Source organism: Argentina anserina, chromosome 2 (genome assembly GCF_933775445.1).
Source record: "Argentina anserina chromosome 2, drPotAnse1.1, whole genome shotgun sequence".
Classification (NCBI taxonomy): Eukaryota; Viridiplantae; Streptophyta; class Magnoliopsida; order Rosales; family Rosaceae; genus Argentina; species Argentina anserina.
This window is the reverse complement of record NC_065873.1, coordinates 19,655,036-19,677,251: the sequence shown is the minus strand read 5'-3', so window position 1 is coordinate 19,677,251 and position 22,216 is coordinate 19,655,036. Positions and strand designations below refer to the sequence as shown.

Below are 22,216 nucleotides of genomic sequence, written 5' to 3'. Positions count from 1 at the left end.
GGTACTTGGGGACGAGGGTGTGGTAGCGGAAGCAGTGGGTTAGTATTTGTTTGATATGGATTGTATTGAGGGCCCGAGGTAGTAGCAGTGGAAAATGGAGGCAGGGAAGTGGTAGTAGAATTAATTGCAGCAGCAGTGGAGTAGCTAGGTGTGTTTGTAGAGTAGCGGAAGGTTGATGTGGGTCTGGTGGGAGCTGGAGTGGTAGGTGGAACCATGCTCAATGAAGAATACGTACCGAAAGTGATCTCTAGGTTGGGAGAGGATGGGCTTACATGAGGTTGTTGCGGGGGATAGTGGGAGGTAAGAGTTTTGAGGATGTTGGCTTGAAAGAGCTCCATATTGGCTGCCATATGTTCCTCAAAGTCTCGGCGGCAGTCTACGGCGTTGTCGAGGCCTTGGTGAAGCTCATCCCGCAGGATCTCCATGGCTTGTCTGATTTCAGTGAGCTGCGTTTGGGTGACTTCATTGGGTTGAAAGGAGGTGGAAGGTGTATCGGTTGTTTCAGTTGGGGTGGTGTTAGGCAGAGGTGGAACTTGAGCGGTGGAAGTAGGGGTGGTGGAGGGTAGTGAAATTTGAACGTTTCAAGCCATTCCGGCTCTGATACCAGATAATAGGGTCACCTGGGTTTCGTACTGATGAGAAAACAAACACAGAAAGTAAAGAGATAAAGAGAGTTCAAAGCATATTCATTTCTCCTCTGCCCTATGGGCTGCAAGTACAATATAAGAGAGAAGAGTGGTCTGCTACCACAGTAAACAACAAAAGTGCCCTATATTCTAGGACCAGAGATGACAGTTATGATTGGTCAAGACCATGTCAATACAGCCAAGGATGATGAGAGCTACTAAGCTTAAATATCACATGCTAATGTAAGATAAATAACAGATTAGAATAAGGATATAGAAGTGGTCCTAACACTTTCAGTAAGAGGAAACGTGCCTTGTCTTGGTGAATGCACTCCTTGTACCTTGTCAAATCTAGGTAGATGGTGAGTTCCTTATTTTGTCAAATGTTTGCTACCGTCTAGTGATAGAGTAAAATTTAGTGTATGCAAATATATTTTCTGACGGCAACATAGTCAAAGAGCTGCATTATTAGACATTAAGTTGTGTGCTCGTGTTACGTGCATACTAATCTCTCATTATGTCGCCACAATCCGTAAGAAAATTGAGAAGTCATTAAAGTAGTACTCGTTGCTAGTCAGTGCTTTATTTAATATTTGTTTGTAGAAATTTCTGATATCATTTCAGATGTTTATATTGAGGGATTTAGGCTTCACGTTCCTTTGTATTCGACAATTTCATTAATATATGTTTGACCGCTTGAACGCAGCTACACTAGCCCATTATATTTGAAAAAAGAGATGCTACCTATTCGAATTCGTTGAGGATGAATGTGCAATGGACTAATAGATGACAGCCTAACTAGGAGATGAGTTGCATGACTCTAGGAAAATGTTTGGCATTAAGAAGAGAAATGACTGATGAATAATAGGATAATCAAGTACACAAGTTATATCCATCCAAAGAAGGAAGCATTTCAGTACTAGAAATAACAGCCAAACTCCTTGAACTAGAAATTTTTACATTCCTCCATGAGGGTTCTTGGCTTAATTGAACTAGAGGGATAGACCCGACTCCTCATCCTCTTCGAGACTTGAAGTGTAGGTGAAGTAGAAAGTCCAGATGAGACCGAACACACCAAGAAGGATCCACCCAAGAAGATTGTTGCTCAAACCAAAGGGAAGTCCTGTTCCTTCTGTGCTCAATCTGTCATCCACCAAAGCCATGGCTGCTGGGCTTGACATGGTTGAAGCCAAAGCTGCAGCTACCAGAGATGCACTCATACCAATGTTTGAGTTGCTCTCCTTCATTGGGGGCTTTGCCTCCATTGAACATCTCACCTTTCCCTTGTTTCCAATTGATGGCAAAGCTGTATCAAGATGCTTAATATTAGTACACAATTCATGTAAGAAAATAAAATTCAAGTCAGACCCTAACTAATAAGTTCGATGCATCAAGGTTTAGGTACCTTAATATGTTATGCATGTTCATGGCTATCTAAGATTATATGCCTAGTAAACTTTGAACAAACATTTAGTCTAACTATCAAACTATGTATTCCAATATGAGATTTCCACAACATAACAAGTCGAACTGGTTTTATAGTATGATAGTTGGTGATCCGATATACCAATCTAACAACATAATATATCGAACTAGTACTACGTACGTCCTAGTAAGGTGAGACTGAGGAAGTGAAGAGTCTTACCTAGAATAGTTGAGGATGGAGCCCCAACAGATGGCTTGTGCACAAGGGCTGCCCTGGTGACAGATGAGGTGGGAGTGCTAGCTGTGAAGGAGGCCATTAGCTTCAATCTCCAAATAGAATTGGTGAGAGGTAGAGAATCTGCAGTCGAATGATTCTAGCGACGGAAGTTGCAGTCTAGCTTATTACTTCATATGCATTGCCAGTATGTAGAGATTAATATCATTGGCTAAAGTGTGCCCCCTGCACCACTCAACTTGGATAGATTAGCATCTGGCTACCCCTCAATAGATATCCTCTATCTCCAAACATCCAATCACGTCTCTCCACTTGTCATATAATCTATTGAAAAGTCCAAACTAAACTACCGAGGAAGACTCGTGACAAATACTGATGCTGCAAATTTACATGGAGCAGATATTCCCACAGAAACACATCACTTCCTTTGTCAATCAATGTGGCTCTTATGCAAGTCATAAAACAAACTTACTTGGGAAGAAAGGTAAAAGAACACTTGGGAACTCAGCTCAAACAAAAACACCATCCATTGTATGGTATGAAGAAAAGGTTGAAAGAAGGGAGTTGGAACAAGTTATGTACATACAGAACACCGATACAGTATTCCCAGGGGCACTTATTAAAACCTATTGTTCCTATACTTTGACTCAGCTCAGCTCCTACAAGATTTCATGCCCAGAAAAAATTGGGGAAAGAATGGCAAGGAACTTTACATCGAAGAATCGTTAAAAGAATGAATGGAGTGAACAACTGCAGAAGTTCCATCATCCAAATCATGTGGTATGAGTTGGCTACCACTACAAAAGATGACTATGCATGAATATTACACCGCTGCAGATGAGAGTGATCATAGTCGAGATATTTGCTCCAATAACCCTTGTACCTCCCAATTGCGATATCTAACCAGGGCTTCATGATTCCATCATAGTGTATCACTGCTGCTCGCTCCACATCCCCCTGAGCCACACCAGATTCATAACCCAGTCCAAGAGCATGCCATCGCCTGTCTAATGCCAATGTCTGGTTATAAAAGGTGATCCAACCTAAAGGCAAACTTCCAGCCACCCACAATGGCCTCTTTGAACCCTGCAATCAACACCCAACAAAACAAACATTACTAATAGATTGCAGAATGACCTTCATATTTTATAACCAGGAAAAAAAATGCATTAGAAATAAGCTATGAAGGATTATTACCAATTGCATGTATTTATGGTACAGGGTTGTTAGCTTATGTTTTCTCCAGTTATGAAGATCGAACAAGTTCATGCCAAATGCCCATGTACATGCATTGACGTCAAACCTATTTGCCACATATGGATCTGAGAAGTTAATAAATGTTTCCATCTCTAAAGATGACGGCTCATTATCTCGGCAAGTCTCAACTGCGCCATTAACTTTTCCCTTCAGATTAACACTCCACAGTCTAGATAGATCCCTTTGAACTACAACATCATGGTCAAATAGCACGATCTTATTCAATGCAGGGAAGATGTCAGGCAGATAGAAACGGAGGTGGTTGAGTTCAGAAGTATATCTAGGATCAGTGGACTTCTGAATTAATGGTCTTTTATACTTGGAAGCCAACCATTCAAAACTCTCTATGCTCTGGACTTGGATAGTGGCTTTTCCAGGAGGATTCAATAAGAACCACATTGACAATGCTGGAAAATTGAGGGAATCAGTCACCACATGGAAAACAATCGTCTCCGGTTCCTGCACATCATTACGCCAGAAGTAAGAAACACCAACATTGCATGTTAGTACTTAGGATCGAGTGTATAAATAATCTGTGTGATATATAGCATCCTAGAAACATGCAACTATTTAAAGATGGGATCAACTTGAATGGTTTGGCTTAGGCTTGACAGAATCACGCTTTTAATATTGATTTTTGCCCCAAAAGAAAAATAATGGAAATTAAACAAAAAACTTGAAAGTAATATTAAGAAGGCTGGTTGAATTTACCAGTGCAGTGGAAACAGTGGAATTTACAACCACTGCACATGCCAGAACATTGTCGGAGAAGACAGCATAATGATAGAGCTGTGGATCAGGCAACTTGTGTTGGTTAGGAAATTGCCTCTCCTTGGACTCCATAGCAAAGTACTCTGCAGTTAACTGCATCGAAAGACAATGAAGACCTTTGGGGGTAGTGCTTCCAGCAAGGTGATAAAGAAATCTGACTTGCTTCTTCTGCAACCCAACTTGCTCTTCAGCACTGTGAGTCATAGAACGTAGTTTTGTGGTCATGGCAGAGCAGTCCGGGAAAGCACGACTAGCTTTTGATAGTGAGGCCTCCAGGTTTCTCATTTTCTGCAAGGCACTGCAAATCACCAATTTAGATAATCAGACCAAAAACAAGGATCAGCTTACAGCAACCTCTCTCTTAGGAAGACTAAATGAAAAATGGTGTTCCACAACCTTTATATTTACTCATGTAACTAATTGCATTCTTTATTTTCAAAGTCTGGAAAATTGATCATGACATGTTTAGTGTGTTTGATAGCAAGTAATGCAAGATGAAAACATAAGTACAAATCACTTTTACCTCCGAGATAAATCAGAATCCTTGTGGGTTCTCCCAACCACATGTTCCACCTCTTTACTACGAGCTCTCAACTCCTTCACCAACTGTGAGTTAGGCGGTGCAAAAGTCATGTATGCTTTAGCTCTAATCATCTGATCTTTCATCTCATTTATTTTGTCTGTCACTCTCTGGATATTTGAATTCATTTTCGGAACAGGGTGATTTGATTTGATCTCTTTTATTCTCTGATCTATTTCTTTCCTTGACTGAGATATTACATTCTGTTCATGTTGGACCAATGCTTGGTTAACTTTCCCCTGTAACCAAAACCATATAATTTACTAATTTACCATTGAAGATAAAGCGTGCTAATATGATAAGAAAAAGATGGCGTGCCCGCCAACTTCTGCAGTCACCATACTAAATCATGATCCTTTACACTGTGTATTGAATTCACCCATTGCGCATGAAATAAAAACAATGGTGTGCAGCCAACACTTACAGTTACCATACTAAATCATGATCCTTTACAATTCATTCCCAATTCACCCATTGTACAGGAAATAATATCTTCAAATGCTCATATTGTTATTAACCTACGCAGAAAAATCCCAATCATAACCAAATGACTATCCAATCTAAGAACAGACATCTTATGCATGAAAAAGGAGTCCTCATAAAAAATGTCGTGCTGCCATGTGCTTACACAAATCACATAAATGGTAAGAACACTTCTACATTGTCGTGCATAAAATTAGTTCTCTCCATACAGTGAAGACACAATAAGCTAATATTGGTAAATCATAGTTCTACACATTTAGGGTTAAATCCTTCTGAAATGATAAGTAATAATTTCACTTTTCAAAATTTCATAAAGCATGACGTTCCATACTAAACTTGTTGGATCAGTGCAAAATATATTTCAAATATAATGTGAACCTTCAGGTTCCTTTCCTTTTCATTCTTCTCTCAATCTGGTGACCACATGATAGATATAAAATTAATACCTTTTCACCAGAAGCAGATGATATTTCTCTCTGCTGATATTGTATATCTCCTTCTTTGCTCTCACCATTGGTTCCTGAAACTAGAAGGAAGCAGACTCACAATAAATAACAAGAGAAAGCAGCAAACAACGAAAACACAACACATATTCACTATATACCAACCATGTCCAGTCCTCTCCGCCATATCAGTAGTATCTCCAACATCTCCAGATCCCGTATCCTCTTTATTCTCACCAAGACTGTAACTAACCACAGACACTACATCCTTATCTTCGTACAAAACATTCCTGGGCTCCTTCAAACCTTCGCCCGCTTCCTAAGATCACAAACCAAAATCAAATGCCGTAAAACAAACTTTCGACTATCTTGGCTGAAACCATATCAAAAGCGAACTTTCGACTACCTGCTCAACAGCACTAAGCTTCAAGGCATCAGTCCTGTATTTCTGCACTCAAAAAAAAAAGTCTCCACTTCAATACACAATACCCTCAATCCAATACTATCCAAATCACAGTATAACTAAAAGCTTTGATCTTGAACACGCCCCAATTCCTAAAAACTATAATTAAAGCTAAATCCAACCTTTAGCTTTCTTATTTTCTGAAATCAAAAAAATTAATATGATTAAACACAAAATAAAAAACTGAGATTTGGGAGCAAAGATTTAAGATTCATACAATATTGGACAAATCTTCAATGAATTCCTTCCGCCCTGCCACAATCCAAAGCCAAAAACACAAAATTACTCACTAAACACAAATCAAACACATAACCAAATCACCAATATACGATCAAGATACGTATTCAAATACCAGTATAATTGAGATTCTTGAGCCTCTGGGAGACGAAGAGGATTGGAGCGAAAACAGAGAGCGAAAGCAAAGAGAGGATGAGGATCCTCTGGCATCGACGAAATGGCTTCATCAATGGTCAACCTAGGGTTTCTACTCCTCCTTCCAATACTGCATTTCAATTGGGGCTTCCTGGATCACGGTAAAATTCGATGCTTCGAATACAAGAAACACCAGAGAGAAAGGTAAAGAAGCAACCTTTATTTTTTGACTGATAATTGAAAAATGGGGAGAGAAGAGAAAGCTAGGGTTTTCAGAGAATTTGGGTCGTGGTTTTTGGAGAGAGAGAGAGAGAGAGAGAGAGAGAGAGACAGGAGGGAGACCGTGGTAGTGTGAATAGGCTTGTTCGGCCATGTTCTTGGTCTGTTAGGCAAGGATGGTTTTTATTTTCTTCTATTTTTTTTCCTTTTTGGGTATTATTTACCCAAAAATTATGGTATTGGTCCAAATCAAATCAATGGCTACTTTGTAATTCTATTTGTGGTTTGATAAACAATTTTACATGATAATAGTAATTGAGAAAGGAAGGTTCGGAATTGTGTGTGTTACCATTTATGTGATTATGTTAGAGAGAGTCCATTTTAGAGGGAGTGATGGGTGGAATAGAGTAATGCCCTAATTTTAGGGGTGTGGAGTGTATAGTAAGATTTTGGAGCAGATTATATGGTGGTGGCTCCCTGAAGTTATGATCAATATTTACTCATCATGTGGACTACTGTGTGTATGCTTTGGTTTTTGGTTGATACAAATCCAAGTATATATTGTGGAAAATCCATGCCAACCAATGATTGGAAGTTTTTAGCCATGAAGCATGCTAAAGGTTTGAAAATTGAAATTTGAAGTTGGAAATGAGGATCAGTAAGGGAAGTAGGAGATGACTTAAAATTAAGAGAAGATTGTGGGTAGTGAGAAGTATATAAATCAAAACAAACTATTTTGTTTTTAAAATAATTGTGTAATTGGTGTAAATTTACACGGATACATGATATATGAAATAAATTAAAATATAGTAAACGTTGGTGTGATTTACCAACTACATGTATAATATTTGGATATGCAATAAAGTCTATATGCTTGTTGGTGAAATTTGAAGTTGGCAAGAATTTGATGTACCTCTTCCCTTTGAAACTTAGTCTATACTCTATAGTCTGATCCAATGTTTTAAATATCCCGATATATCCCCGATATGAAGAAAACGATAAGTTATTTATTGGTCTATTATATCGGTCAACCTGAAAAATCAAGTCAAATGACGATATATCGGGTCGATATATGAGTGCTTTTCAAATTTTTTTTAAACCACATCGTTTTGAAAAAATAATTTAAAGAAAATGAAAATTTTGTCAATAACATTCACATCAGTTCTGGTATCAATTTTTGTTACCTAAACTACCCTAATTTATTTGAGAATATTTCCAAATTGTTTAACCTAAATTGAGAATATATATATAATATTGTTAAAACCCACAAATAAACAATCACATATATTCTACGGAAGTACTTAAAGCCAGTTCGTCTTTTTTTTTTCCTAATAATATTCTCTAATATTTTCTTTTATTTACATAATTTATGATCGATAAGTGAAATTTAATTGGAATTGATTTGTCTTATTGGGTGTTAAAGGAAAATAAAATTGGTATAGTGACATTTGTATGTCGTTCTGATTGTAAAAGTTAGTGTAGCATAGTAGCACTGTTGATTGGTAGAAGAAATAAGCGACTTCATAGATTTATAAGGGTATTTCAGTAATCAAATTAATTATAATTTTGATTATGATGGTAAGTAAATAACATCAATTGTAATTAATATTTTTTATGTTCTAATTTCATGTTGAAATAACAGTTCAATATAATTGAAATCTCCACATCCAAATCTATTATGTCTCATATTCCTAATTAATTTTATCCATGATAATTTTCATTCAAATTTAATAAACGTGTCATAATATATTACTAGCCTTAATACAAACACCTTGAAAGACGTGCTCTTGTAAAAAGATATCTTATTTACCTCATAAACCAACATTTCTACAACTCAATTAATATTAAAACGTGTATTCCCGTATATTTGTTATCGTTTTACTTTCTTATCCTTTATCTAAATAAATATCATATGTGTTTTAGGATGAAATAATTGTGTATTATTGAATGATATGAGGCATATATATAGGCATTACAAAAACACAATCCCGTAGGATTCGGAGTCCTAATCTATTACGGAGATGCTAATCTATCTCCTAACAGGAAACCTATTAGACTAAGACACACATAAGGGTAGAATAATAATTCTCCTGGAACACTCCCCCTTGTGTCGCATGCCTAGGTTGCATGGTGCACACATCGTTGCCTCGGTAAAAACCTTGTCAAGCAAAATAAAAACCTCTTGAGTAAAAACAAAAGCTTGATCGAAGGGAAAAAGAGCACAACGCACCGTTTACATTTGATAGCATCATGTGAGGTAGACTCCCCCTGAAGTCTACGAAACAACTCCCCCTGATTAGTGCCATAATCATGGAGTACAAAGAACAACGTATACAACGTTCATTACATGCTTCTCAAACGTAGTCTTGGGCCAATGATTAATCATTAATCTAGCCACACATCCTTAGATCATACATGCTATACTTAGCCAAACTTAGATCTTAGGAAACAAGATTGCATAACAACTCAAAATAAGAGTTTGCAATGAAAATCAGATTCTCGGGTAGAATGACCTTCACTCACTTAAACGGCCATAACTTCTTCGTCAAAATAGGTATCAGCGAACCGTAAAATGTTCTGAAAAGTAGACACCCGTGGCTTTCCAGTGACATAAGGTTCACAACCTCATCCAATCGGAGTAGTTCACAATGCTCTGTCGAAGTTGACTGACTTGGAAATTTCCGGACAGAACTGTCCTACTTTGCTAAAACGGTCATAACTCACTCAATATGATAGCTATGAACGAAAGGTTGATGTCCCTGGAAAGTAGTCACATAGACCTTTCCAACGGTACCAATTTCACCATATTTCATCGAGCGAGCTGTCCTGTAAGTCTCGTTTAAGTTGACCTACGAAACTAGACAGATTCTGATTTGTCACATTTAATGTGTCTTTCGCGAAAAAAATGGGGGAATGGACCAATGAAGGACTGATTTTGGTCCAAGACGGAACTGTACGCATCCTCTACGCTACCAGTGTCGACTGCTACACCAAGGCGTACGTTGATGTTGCTGGAGCTGCTGGCGGCGTTGGTGTGGATAGGATTTGTGTTGGTTCACTAAGTGTAGAACTAAACCCATGTCAAAGAAGCAATGCAAGTCCAATGACAATGCATAGGCGCATAGTTAATCACATCATAATGAAAGCAATAGTGTCCCAACAACACTAACATGTATGAATGTATAGCTCATTGAATCTCTTCATCATCTATACTTAGACGGAATAGAGAATCAAGAATTAGCTTCATATGAACACATATGGGTATGAGTTCTTACAACCGATTGTACTACGTTCTCTCGAACGTCGCAATCTGATTACATAATCTCTCCGTGGTCTGGAGGCATTTAAAGTCCCTCGGGCACTCTCATATCTGCGTCAAGATCCCTTTACAGATATTCTATGACCACTATCATATGCTGCAAATCAGTTTTCATGGACACTACTACTGATCAAGTAGCGGAAAACAATTATGTCCATAACGAGAGAATATAACTCATCATAGTCAATACTAGGATAATGAGACAAGTATTGCATAAGTCCTGCATATATCGCATGACTTCATCTTTCTCATTACACTTACGAACAACGACCAACATAACAAGTCTAGTTCAACCTGTATTGATTCTTTCCACTTCGGTCAAGTTGCTCATCGTTGATGCTTTACAACGGAATAAGAGCATAAGTGAATACATCATTAATCATGGGAGATCAATCCATTAAACACACGCGCGCGCTGTATACGATCAATTCGTGAGATTTCTATTCTTCTCTAACATCAACAAAATGAGTCTGTAGCGTCCCACAAAAACTTAGTTGATACACATGTTTAGAGGATATCTCTTGATGATGGGCGAAATACTTGTGCCTACGCACTTCGCTTCTTTCTGGTTTTGATTCCAGAGAATAATAGTCTCCCCCTCATCTAGGTAGGAGCCAAGACCGAAGCTATGACCCTTACTAGTCCATCTTTGCGTTTTCCACCCTTGTTTTATGGTGCAATACCACGGGCGCCGACAACACCACAACGTACGATGGTGCCATCGCCGGCTTCCTTCCCACTGTCAAGGATGGTGCCAACGGTGCTAGGACCAGGTCATATGAAATTCTCTCATATTCTGAGAGTTCCAACCTTACCGGCACATCACAGCATTTATGTGCGATCTCGTCATTTTCGCAATATCGGTAAAGTCATTGAGCATCGAATTTTTGACTTTCTGGAGGTCGATAATGCGTTGCACATTTACTCACTTTGAGTAGTGTGGGATCTTAATGAGACATAGTGCCACACCACGTCAATTCCTGGCGTTAAAACCAGAATGGGAGCATTCCATATCTCCCCCTAACGACGGGAAGTATGTCTCATCAAAGTGACCGTCTGCTAATATCGCAGGATAGAGATCAACGGTTGTAGATTGGAAATAGCACACAAGTGTTTGTGATTCATAAATCATAACCAACTAGAATACTTAATCGTTTCAAGTAGACCCATTGAGATAACTACAATAGAGGCACATAAATAAATTTAACCAAATAGGCGTTAGTGAAAAGAACGTTGGGACCGTATCCAGTGACCATCTGGTACGCACTAAACGCTTGGCAAGTTGTGGGTCTGAAACGAATAAGTGTCGCTGCATGCAACATCATTACATATCTCCATGCAAAAATTGGCAGGTTAGTACCCATAACCAAGTCCGAGCTCTGCTAGATCGTACAGTGAATGAACATGAGGAATAATATGTTCAACGACGATCCCAGTAGATATGCAAAACGAAATCATCAAAGTCGTGGGGGTGAACTCTTCAATGGTATCCATTCAAATAGATTTGAGAGGATAGGAAGGGTGGTGAGCCCTTAGGATGATGATCATAGCTAAAAACTTTAGCGAATGCAGCGTTTCTTGTGGAAAGCAAAGCGGCGTGTGACCAACGCGTCGATGCTCTTAACCTATACCATAAAAATACCGAAAAATGTCCACATTCAGTAGTATAGGGTCCACTAATGTCACCTTAAATACTTCGTAAGAATGGAATGTTCTCGGTTGGAGCATTAGCAAATAAGGACTTCTTCGAAATCTAGCAAAAGAACAAGCTTTGCAAAATGAGCGATGAGCATCAGAGATTACCATGGAGGCATTAGAAAACACGGGAGGCATCACAAGCTCCTGTGAAGGAGGGGATGCCGCCACCGACGGCCTTAATGCCACGGAGCCGCCGAAATAGGCAGGCTCGGCCTCACCGTGTAGAGCATGGGTGAGGTGGTCCTCCAATCGCTTCGTGAACATGAAAAATATATGATAATGTGAATTTCAAAGAACTCGAATCATCATATCTTGTTCAAAATGACAAAAAAACGATCATGTCAAAACCGAGAAGACAGTAAAACCGAACCCATGATTCAAAGAATCTTGAGTTACATAAAGCTACTGTTGCACGCAAGCAAAACGATGTCTGCAGGCTAACAAAGCTACTGTCGAAGCTTGAAAAAGATACTGTCAATGAAATCTGACAGATTTATTCCTCTCCATTCTTAACACAAATATCAAGATGAAAATCCATCATTGGCATGTATGGCCTTTAAAACTTAGCAAGGCACGAAGATATACAACACAATCTCCGCACGAGATCCGTAAAACAACTACCTGCGCCGTATGACAGTGTGGGTGGTTACGCAATTAGCAAGACACTCGATTTCACGGCGGTGAACTTCTCAAAATGAAGATTAAGAGAGTCAACGACGCGGTGAACTTCTCTATACAATACGCCGTAGGATATTGTAAGAGAGGGGATCGAAACAAATGGCAATCCCATCGAATGTATCACATGGCAATAGAACTACATTCTTCAACTTAAGAGTTGGAAAAACATGGTATTAGAGCAGTTGAATACCAAACAATTACGGTGGAAAACCTTCCATGTGGTACGGGTGGTCACCAATAATAATAAAATCATTTGAGCTATGAAACGACTTGGAGAAAACCGGAAAATTAACCGGAAAACCATGTCAATATAACTCAAAACCGGGTGAAATTTGGACTGGGAAAACGTGGCAGCAAGAACTGCTGAAATATGCGGAAGACATGACGAGAAACGACAGAAAAAATTCGTTGGAAGCCGGCGGCACCGATTGCCGGAAAACTGGCCGGCGGCGGCCGGAGCTGGCCGGTATGGAGGCCGTAACTTCAGGTTCGACAGGGAACGCCGTCCGGAACCGGATGGCGGTGCCGGAAACGCCGGAAAATGGTCGGAAGGCGGTGAATACGCCGGTAAAGCACCAGAAAACGTTCCGGAAATGCCGGAATAGTAACCGGGAAAAACGACGTCAATTTTGACGTTCCGAGGTCCGTTTTCCAAATTTTAAGGTCCAAAATCACAATGTAGTGCTATTGGGGTCCCATGTAACCCAAAAGCGGCCAATTTAAAAACCACGTGAGTTGCAAACGTTGACCATACATGCTAAGCCAAGGCAAATAAAATTCTCACGAGTCAATCTTGTAAACAAGAAATACGAGAAATTTTATAGAATATGCCAATATTTAATACAACACAAACAAGCTTTCAATTCCAATAGACGATTTAAGCTAAAGTCGAGCAATAATCATGGCAATGCCAACGTCATACTTGAAAAATAGTAAGCAGAAGATATAGTCAAAATAGAATGACTAATCAAAAGTCTGTAGCAACAAAATCTTGCATATCGGATTGGGCGGAGCCTTAGCCGGAGGCTAAAAAATGTGCTTACTTGAGAATGGAAGAATGTTACGGTTCCATCTCCAAAATTCCCTCAAGAAATAGATACAGGTGCCAAAAATGGCATTCGTTTCTTTGATGTGGAGTATGCATCAAGGTCAACTCTGATAATACAACGTCATAGACGTTCATTAAATCACTTTTAAGTGTGTCCCATAGAATTCGTTATTTTTGGGATCTTTTTGTCAGCAAATAGTGCTGCATCAGAGTAATGAATCAACTCAAATAAATGAGTACGTAGACCTTGGGATTATCGTTTATAGACATGGGTTTAAGAAAATTCAAACATTCAAATAACAGTTGCGATGGCGACGCATCCATAAGAAACGAGGGTTGTATAGGTTTCGAATAATCGAAACTATTCAAGTATGTAACCGGAATTAGAAGGGTTGTGATGTATATGGTCACAAAATAATCGATGCATATCGGCGATTCTCATGATCGCACCCAAAACAGCGGTGCACTCAGGCGACCACACGAAATCGATATCTTCCTTTTTAAATAATAACGTGACTCCCCCAGGACCGTCACACGAAAAACGTCGACCAAGAGGGGAATCGTATCCCTCTTTGGTCTCATCGGCGTTATAAGAAAGGCCGGAAAAGAAGACATGAAAAAGGCTAATAGCGCCCGATAATTTATATATATATCTTCAAAAGCAGCAACTTTAAGAAAAACATACTTGTTGGTCTGCCAAATAGACCGCATATCTCTGCAAATCGATCGTCATGCATGAAGTTACTTGTTGAATTCCTTTTTCGATCTTCGTCCGATGACATAAAAATCTTGGGAGGATACGATCGAAATCGTATGTAGATGGCAAAAGTATCGTCCATCGCGGCATGAATGTCATCACCATAGTACGACGAGCAATGATTTTTCCTATACGAGCACGTGAAATATCGTTAGAAATAAAAACGTGCCAATGAACATTTAAATAATGAAATAAGAAAAAGGAAAAAGGAAAAGGAAAAGGAAAAGAAAATATAGTATGAAGCCCAAATGGCTATTGTGCTCGGCAGGCCATAGGCCCAAAAGGGTAGAGAAGACGGGAGTAGCTTCTCTTGAACAAAGAGTTTGCTTGTGCAGTACGCGTTTCTTGCGCAGATATGCGGGATGAGCAATTTTGAATCCTCTGATGCGGGGTCTTGCGGGGCAAAAAGATGTTTTTGTGGAGCGAATGTGGAAGAGACCCTGTGGGGCTGCGGGGCTGCAGAGGCTACATGCAAGGGCTGCATGCAGGGGGGGTCGCAGGGGCTGCAGGGCAGAATCTGCGTGCGGGGCTGCGTGCGTGCGTGCAGGGCTGCGTGCGTGCATGCAGGGGCAGCGAGCAGGGCCTGCAGTGCGGGGCTGCGTGCGTGCGTGCAGGGGCAGTGTGCAGGGCTGCGTGCGGGGCTCCGTGCGTGCATGCAGGGGCAGCGAGGGGGCTGCAACAACGGCGAGCAGGGGCTGCGCCGACGAGGAGATGCCGGAGGCCGGAGACGACGGTGGGCGGCGGTGGAGAAGAGAAAAAAAAATTTCTATGGCTCTAAAAGTTCAGGGTTTTAGGGCAACATGCTGATAACGTGTTTCAGGATGAAATAATTGTGTATTATTGAATGATATGGGGGCCTATATATAGGCATTACAAAACCACAATCCCGTAGGATTCGGAGTCCTAATCTATTACGGAGATGCTAATATATCTCCTAACAGGAAACCTATTAGGCTAAGACACACACAAGGGTAGAATAGTAATTCTCCCGGAACAATATGTAGATAATTTAATAAATCAATGGCATTATAGGAATATGAGGTTTAGCATTACGTATGCAAATTACCTTAATTAATAGAGATGTTTTTTAAAATACTTTTCTTATTAAGATTTTTAACAAATCACGAAATGAAATTTGGCATTGCAGGCGATGATTTTAAAAGACTAAGGCGTGCTTAAACTGACCTCCTATTCTCTTAGGGTTGTGTAGTTGTACTGTTAACACACCTTAAATATCTATTTTATGACTATAATGTAATTGAATTTATAAATTCATTCCATTTATAATTAGCTCTTATTATAGAACGAGTGTGTTAATAGTAATTTCGGGTGTTAAAACGCAACCATCATTTTCAAACGTTGCCCCCCCCCCACACACACAATTCTTAACCTGCAGTGCACCGCTAGCAGCCAGAGCAGCCCAGCCATGCAAAATTCTATCTCACTGCAAATTTCCTTCAACCAAAACTCACTGTTACCATTTATCTCCAAACCAACCGCTTTCTCTATTTTCCCAACCAAAACCCACCATTTCCATGTTCCCGAACCCATGACTTCTTCCCTCATTAGCTTCTCCAATCCAATCACCAAACACCCATCACTCACCCAACTAGTTGCTTAGTTTATAGGAACCTTCTCTTGAACTTGCTCTGTTTCCAATCAGACATCGATGATTGCTTTGGAAATGGCTCAAAATGGGTCCCTAGTTTCTTCGGAGACTCAAGTTAACAAGAAGACTGCTGCTTTGAGGAGTTGGATTTCATTGAACCATGATGGTCAAGGAACCGTTTTGGATTTGGATAAGTATGCCATTATGCGCCGAGTTAACATTCACGCTCGAGATCTTCGGCTTCTTGATCCATTGTTATCTTATCCTTCCACGATTTTGGGCAGAGAGAAAGTCATTGTTCTCAACTTGGAGGTTGGTTTATTATTCAATTCCACAGTTAGTTTGGATTTATTTTGATTGTGTTGCAAACTGAAAGCTGTGTTTGTTTTTGTTTCCAGCACATCAAAGCAATAATCACTGCAGAGGAGGTGAGTGTTTCAAGTTTACTACTGTTTTTCATCAGCTTATGTAGTTTTGCTTCTTAGTTGCTGTTGAAAGGTTGAATGTGAATGAGGGTCTAATTAGTGGTTATTAAAAATAGAATTAGAATAACAACTAACAAGTGGGAAAAATTTAAACCCAAAAAATGGGGATAGAAGAAAACAAATTTGTGATAGTTCTCTTTGAGAAGCATTCCTTTTATTTATTTTTTATCTGGCAAAGATCCTGTGGAATTATATGTCTTCATTTGATTCAAGTGATTTGGGTCCTAGAATTAGCAAGTGGGTTAGTGATTGTGGTCTTGCAGAGGCGGAGGGAATAGGTGGATGGAATCTGAAGCTATCTAGTTAGGAGTTTCGATGATTAAGATGAAGAATCATGCTCATGTGAAGAGGAGAGTCTCGGTCATCAGGTGGTTACCGAGCTCAAACAAATGGTAGTTATGGCAATGAATAAGCTTGCTGATCAGGATACTTACCAGTAGCAGATATATGTTGAGGAACTTGAGAAAATGGTGTAGTGTTTGAATTCAGATCGGATTGCTCCGTTTCTGTTGTGTATATTGGATACTGATCTAGAGCAGACGTATGCAGTTCAGAAGGAATGCCTTAAGTTGATGGGAACATTAAAGAGAAATCGTGAGGGGCATGTTGGAATGCATCTTGGCAAGATGGTTGCCAGTATTGTTAAGCGACTAAGAGAGTCAGACTGTGTTGTGAGGAATTCTTGTGTGGAGACTGTTGGTATTCTGTCATCAATATTATGTAATGGTTGGAGTAAGGGTGATGGGGTGTTTGATGTCTTAGTTAAGGCAGCTTTTTCGAAGCTCTGGGTGAGCAATGCCGGTTCAGTGTTGTGTCTAGCAAGGGTCATTTTCAAGACTCATGATCCCCTGGTTTCAATTCTGCAGCCAATGTTAAAAAGAAATAAAGCCGCTCAAGAATCCACATTTCTGGCTAAGCCAGCTTTATTGAGTTGAACAGAAGCATCATCAGGATAGGGGGTTTCCCAACATAAAACATTTGGCTAGTATTCAAGAATCTCTGAAGAGTGATGATTGGGAAACACGCGAGGCTGCTTGCATATTTTAGGGGAATTGCTGGTTGTGTATTTTAAAGGCTTCCTAAAATTCGCTCCCTTGGATCATGTCGCTTTGACAAGGTGAAACTAGTTAGGGATACTGTGTTACAGGCACTGCAGTGCTGAAGTCTTCCAGACCTGACACTTCTAAACCTTTGGAAGCTGGACCTTCTATAAATGAAAATTTCTTTGGTGCTGACTACAGTGATATCACCAGTGCCAGTGAATCCAGAAGGAAGGATCACTCATTCAGGAAAGTTGATACTGGTGCGACCTAGAGCATGATTCCTTTGCAGAAAAACATGTCCAAATTGTTTGAAAATTCATCATCATTCCAGTGAGATGATTAGCATATTGAAATTACAGTCCCTATAGCTTTCAATACTTAGTTGCCAGAAAATCAGAATGAAAATTCCGAGGGTAGCACTATTACAAAGACATTAAAATGGATGAGCACTGACGTTACAAGCACATACGTTATGGGAATATGAATATGTTCATATGGATGAAAAACTCGAATGCTCTTGGTCCAATATTGTCACTGATGATATCGACATCAAGTGTATGACAGTTTCTTGTAACAGTCTTCAGAAAAGTATTTTGCAGAAGCCAGTGGGAAGAAATCAGCAGTACAGTTGAAGAGATTAGTTGAGAAAATGTACTCTAAAGGGATTGCTGAAGTCTATATTCAACTATGACAGAATCTGATTATCAGACTTCGCATGGATGTTGTTCACAAATGGCAAACGAAGTGTCCTGCCCTTAGAAAATAACTCTCAGAGATCGAAAATAAGCAGTCAAACTTAATGGATCTTTTACAGGCTTTTACATCTGATGTAATGGGTTGCTTGTCCATGTTACAAACAAAGGTGGTAGGACTAGAACATGTTGTGGATATATATATCAGAACCTTATACATGGGGATGAATGTTCCAATTTAGCAACCTCCATAACTCAGCTTTTAGTGCCAAAGTTCGACAAAATGTTATAGAAAGCAAGAATAACCTCTGAAAACAGGTCGAGAGTTTTCTCTGTGAAGAGGACATAGTTGAAGCTCTTTGTACTGGTGATGAAATTCTGCTGATTGAATTTCTGGATAGAACCAGTTCAAGAATGCTTGTTGTACCAGTGATGTCCTCTGCACTCTTGCCTCATGTCTCCTAGAGCAAAGGTTTATCAACACCATAATCCCTTGATTGCTGATAGGAAGACAAGAATTCTTGTCGTCAGTTCAGAAAGCAGTAAAATATGGAATTTGCCAAATCTTCGGAGAAAAGATCTGTCACTCAATTAGCTGTGAAGTTCCATCATATCTGGGGTTAGTATGTGAATTACCAATCGTTCATATGAGAGCTTATAGTGCTTCAAAAGTTCCATATCTAAATTGTCGTTGAACAGTTTAGTAATTACTACGATCTTAACCAAATGGTGGTCTAAGTCTGGTTACTTGGGATCTTTCTACATTTAGAGTTTTTTTTTTGGCCTTTTGTATGTAATCTGCCAAGTCTATCTCTTGTTAAGGTTGACCAAGAAGGAAAATATAAAGTCAATAACAAGTTGGTCATAACTTGTAGGTATTGCTTAGAGACCCGTTTGATGATAATGTGCTACCTATTGTTGAGGAGCTCCAAAGGCGGTTGCCTCCAGCAAGTGGCAATATTAATGGCCCAGGGGAAGAAGAAGACTCTGGGTTACAGAAAGATGTCGAAACCAGTGAAGATGATGGTATGTCTGACTATGTACTGCTCCTTTGTTGGGTAACGTTACTTAAAGAGCTGGCATTGAAAATGACATTATTGCTGAGGAAGAAGTTTAAGTTCAGTTTTGACTTTAAGCATTATATAAGTTTGTTATATGCCTTTCATATTTGTAGTCTATGACCATGTTCTTACTAAATATGTCTATTGTGCTTCATGGTCATTAGATTTTCCATTTGAATTCCGGGCATTAGAAGTTGCACTAGAAGCTATTTGTACATCTCTTGATACTTGCACGGGAGAACTAGAGAGTGATGCTTATCCAGCTTTAGATGAGCTTACTTCCAAGGTATGAGCCTTGCTTGGCAAAAAATTTCATGTTCCTGTTTCATCCATTTACCTGACTTTATTTATTCAAAAGGAATGAAATCCCTTGATTGTATGATCCTGTTCACGACTACATTGAACAATATTTCGTCATACATTGATAAAAGGAAGAGTTTTGTAGATTGCTCGCTTTGGTTCAAACAGTTTAAGTTGATTGCAGATCAGCAGTCGTAATTTGGATCGGGTTCGTAAGCTGAAGAGCGCAATGACCAGGTTGACAAATCGGGTTCAAAAAGTAAGTTTATGTTATTAATCATAGGTACCAACTCAAATTTTTTTGCTCCTGCTTGGCTTCATGTCACTTGTTTTTCGTACGCATTGACAGTCCATATATGAACTAGTGAATTGTCATTATTGTTGTTCGATGTACTTATACCATATTTATACTTGCTGCTGACTGTGGTTAAAAGTATATGGAGTTGTGCATAAACCACTGCAAGGGAGTGTAGTGGATCTTGCCTAGTTGGGTGTGCTCCCCAGCCTAGGTTCGATTCACGAAACTATCAAAAGTGGCCAAGGAGGGGCTGCGATGTCCATGTAGGAAGACCTCCCCCAACGGATTAGTCCTTGGGCCTAAGAAGCCTTTGGGATACCTTGAGTTTACTAGTATAACAAATACTTAAAATTTACAGATCCCCTAATCAGATCCCCTTTGTTGTATTCTTGTTGCCCTTACCAACAGTGTAAAATCACTAGTATAACAAATACTTAAAATTTACAGATCTACAGTTAATTCCTAAGTGGACTACTGTGTAGGTGAGGGATGAGCTCGAACAGCTTCTTGATGACGATGATGACATGGCCGACCTTTACTTATCAAGAAAGTTGGTTGGGACTTCACCTATGAGTGGCTTTGGTGCTCCAAATTGGTCTTTCGCCTCTCCTAGTATAACCGTAGGCTCTAAAGTATCCAGAACCAGCAGGGCAAGTGTAACAACAGTTCAAGAGGAGAATGATGTGGAGGAGCTTGAGATGTTGCTTGAGGTTATCATCTGTCTCAGGTCTTATACTTTTGTTAATTAAGCCAAAAATTAGGCCTAAGTTGAATCTTGTTATCTATTTTGCAGGCTTACTTTATGCAAATTGAAGGCACATTGAATAAATTGACCACGGTATGCACTAAATGTACTGTTTCTGTTGTGGGCCCAAAACAGTTATGAGCATGCCGAATCCAAATTTATACAAGATAAAGTGTGATTCCATTTCTTCTTACCAGTTGCGCGAGTACATTGATGACACCGAAGATTACATCAACATCCAGGTATTGATCTGAAAACATGAAATTAAGTTCTTCATGCTTCTTCTGTGCTATGTAGAACCTTCTGAGCCTGACATAACTGATCTAATGCGTATCTTGTTGCAGCTTGACAATCATCGGAATCAGCTAATTCAGGTAATATCTGCTAGGATGGATTAGAAACTCTGCTCATATTTTATGATTAATCAGTACATATCCATTTTGATGGTTAACATGATACGATCCCTGTGACATGCAGCTAGAGCTGTTTCTGAGTTCTGGAACTGTTTGTGTGTCTATATATTCTTTGGTGGCTGCAATATTTGGCATGAACATCCCATATACTTGGAACGAAAATCATAAGCACATGTTCAAATGGGTATGTTCAAACAAAAAAGAGCACTGAACTTAAAAAAAAAAACCTTTTTCTTGAGATATCCAATGGAATGCTTGATTTTTGTATCATAATCATAATATTTGCCAAACTAACTATTTGTTCTCCCTTTCATCATAAATTAGGTGGTTATTATGACAGGAATAGCTAGCGCAGCAATTTTCGTGTGTATAGTTTCGTATGCTCGGCACAAAGGTCTTGTGGGATCCTGATACTCAGTACCGTATAATCAGAGTTGGGAAGGCAATACGTTGTGTAGCTTGCAGAAATTAAAATTTATTCTGTGGTATCCAAATATAGGCATGATCGCATGACCATGATCATATTGGTTCAATGGCATACTTGTATTCAACATTTGATGTATAAGACATAGTTTCAGGAGTGGCGTGGCACCGGGTTTCTCAGTGAACTAAATCATGTTGCTGGTGGCATAGTCTTTCCAATGTTGTAAGTAATTGGTCATTGAATACAAATGAAGATTTGTTTGTTGGTGACCCTTTGCACTTTCAAAACGACTTAGCAGGCTTGTTAGGCATGAGCTATGTTGACAAATTCCAAATGGAATGACTTTCCAAGTACGGATTAATAGATTCACTTTCACCTTGTCAAGTGTTTTTTTTCTTAAATGATGGAGCTTTGTTCTTTGCCTGTCTGAAAATTTCTCTGGAGGTCCCATGTGGCGGGGAATAATCAAGCAGATCCTAATCCTTCCTTGATGAAATTAATTATTCTAAGCTCAGCTCAACTCAAAATCTTATTATTGAGGTCTATTGACAATCTAATTATTTATCTTTCCCTAAGAGTTAAACGGATGGAAAATTTCATTTGTGATACAAGTGTTCAGTTACAAGTTATTTTTAGTAATTGGTATAAATTTTCGAACTTTCTTAACGCACTAGATATGTCACGTGACACAACCGTCAAACCAACAGTTATATTAATAACAACTTTACTAACATTTACTATCCCGTAAAATTCAAACTCTCATCCCCATATC

General features: G+C 39.3%; 3 protein-coding genes across 4 annotated transcripts; 1 reads left to right on the top strand and 2 right to left on the bottom strand.

The window, feature by feature from the left end:
- Positions 1-1,464: 1,464 nt before the first annotated feature.
- LOC126783169 (photosystem II reaction center W protein, chloroplastic) lies at positions 1,465-2,507 on the bottom strand. Its single transcript, XM_050508584.1, has 2 exons — positions 2,272-2,507; positions 1,465-1,932 (listed from the first exon to the last, which is right to left on the bottom strand). The coding sequence occupies exons 1-2, from the start codon at positions 2,366-2,368 to the stop codon at positions 1,619-1,621; spliced, it is 411 nt and encodes a 136-aa protein (XP_050364541.1). The 5' UTR covers positions 2,369-2,507; the 3' UTR covers positions 1,465-1,618.
- A 116-nt stretch (positions 2,508-2,623) lies between these two features.
- Positions 2,624-6,985, bottom strand: LOC126783168 (probable galacturonosyltransferase 6). Of its 2 annotated transcripts, none has more exons than XM_050508581.1 (9): positions 6,636-6,985; positions 6,501-6,535; positions 6,227-6,268; positions 5,986-6,139; positions 5,824-5,903; positions 4,838-5,133; positions 4,255-4,612; positions 3,484-4,002; positions 2,624-3,372 (listed from the first exon to the last, which is right to left on the bottom strand). In XM_050508581.1, exons 1-9 carry the CDS (start codon positions 6,745-6,747, stop codon positions 3,097-3,099), a joined length of 1,872 nt encoding a protein of 623 aa, XP_050364538.1. In that variant the 5' UTR covers positions 6,748-6,985; the 3' UTR covers positions 2,624-3,096. The 2 variants fall into 2 exon arrangements, with proteins under 2 accessions (XP_050364538.1, XP_050364539.1); XM_050508582.1 differs by having other exon boundaries at positions 5,824-5,897.
- Positions 6,986-15,791: 8,806 nt separating this feature from the next.
- LOC126805558 (magnesium transporter MRS2-I-like) lies at positions 15,792-21,692 on the top strand. Its single transcript, XM_050532354.1, has 11 exons — positions 15,792-16,295; positions 16,382-16,411; positions 19,079-19,229; positions 19,429-19,550; positions 19,749-19,823; positions 20,345-20,572; positions 20,656-20,700; positions 20,805-20,849; positions 20,952-20,981; positions 21,085-21,204; positions 21,345-21,692. Exons 1-11 carry the CDS (start codon positions 16,044-16,046, stop codon positions 21,429-21,431), a joined length of 1,185 nt encoding a protein of 394 aa, XP_050388311.1. The 5' UTR covers positions 15,792-16,043; the 3' UTR covers positions 21,432-21,692.
- The last annotated feature ends 524 nt before the right edge of the window (positions 21,693-22,216 follow it).

Bases quoted from the DNA above. Each gene is read 5' to 3' on its own strand.
- LOC126783169 (XM_050508584.1), bottom strand. From the start codon at position 2,368: ATGGCCTCCTTCACAGCTAGCACTCCCACCTCATCTGTCACCAGGGCA. The intron at 1,933-2,271 runs GTAAGACTCTTC...ATCTTGATACAG, and splicing joins TCCATCCTCAACTATTCTAG to CTTTGCCATCAATTGGAAAC.
- LOC126783168 (XM_050508581.1), bottom strand. From the start codon at position 6,747: ATGAAGCCATTTCGTCGATGCCAGAGGATCCTCATCCTCTCTTTGCTT. The intron at 5,904-5,985 runs GTTGGTATATAG...GCTTCCTTCTAG, and splicing joins GGCGGAGAGGACTGGACATG to TTTCAGGAACCAATGGTGAG. The intron at 4,003-4,254 runs GTAAATTCAACC...AATGATGTGCAG, and splicing joins CCACTGTTTCCACTGCACTG to GAACCGGAGACGATTGTTTT.
- LOC126805558 (XM_050532354.1), top strand. From the start codon at position 16,044: ATGATTGCTTTGGAAATGGCTCAAAATGGGTCCCTAGTTTCTTCGGAG. The intron at 19,824-20,344 runs GTAAGTTTATGT...ACTACTGTGTAG, and splicing joins TGACAAATCGGGTTCAAAAA to GTGAGGGATGAGCTCGAACA. The intron at 20,850-20,951 runs GTATTGATCTGA...ATCTTGTTGCAG, and splicing joins AAGATTACATCAACATCCAG to CTTGACAATCATCGGAATCA.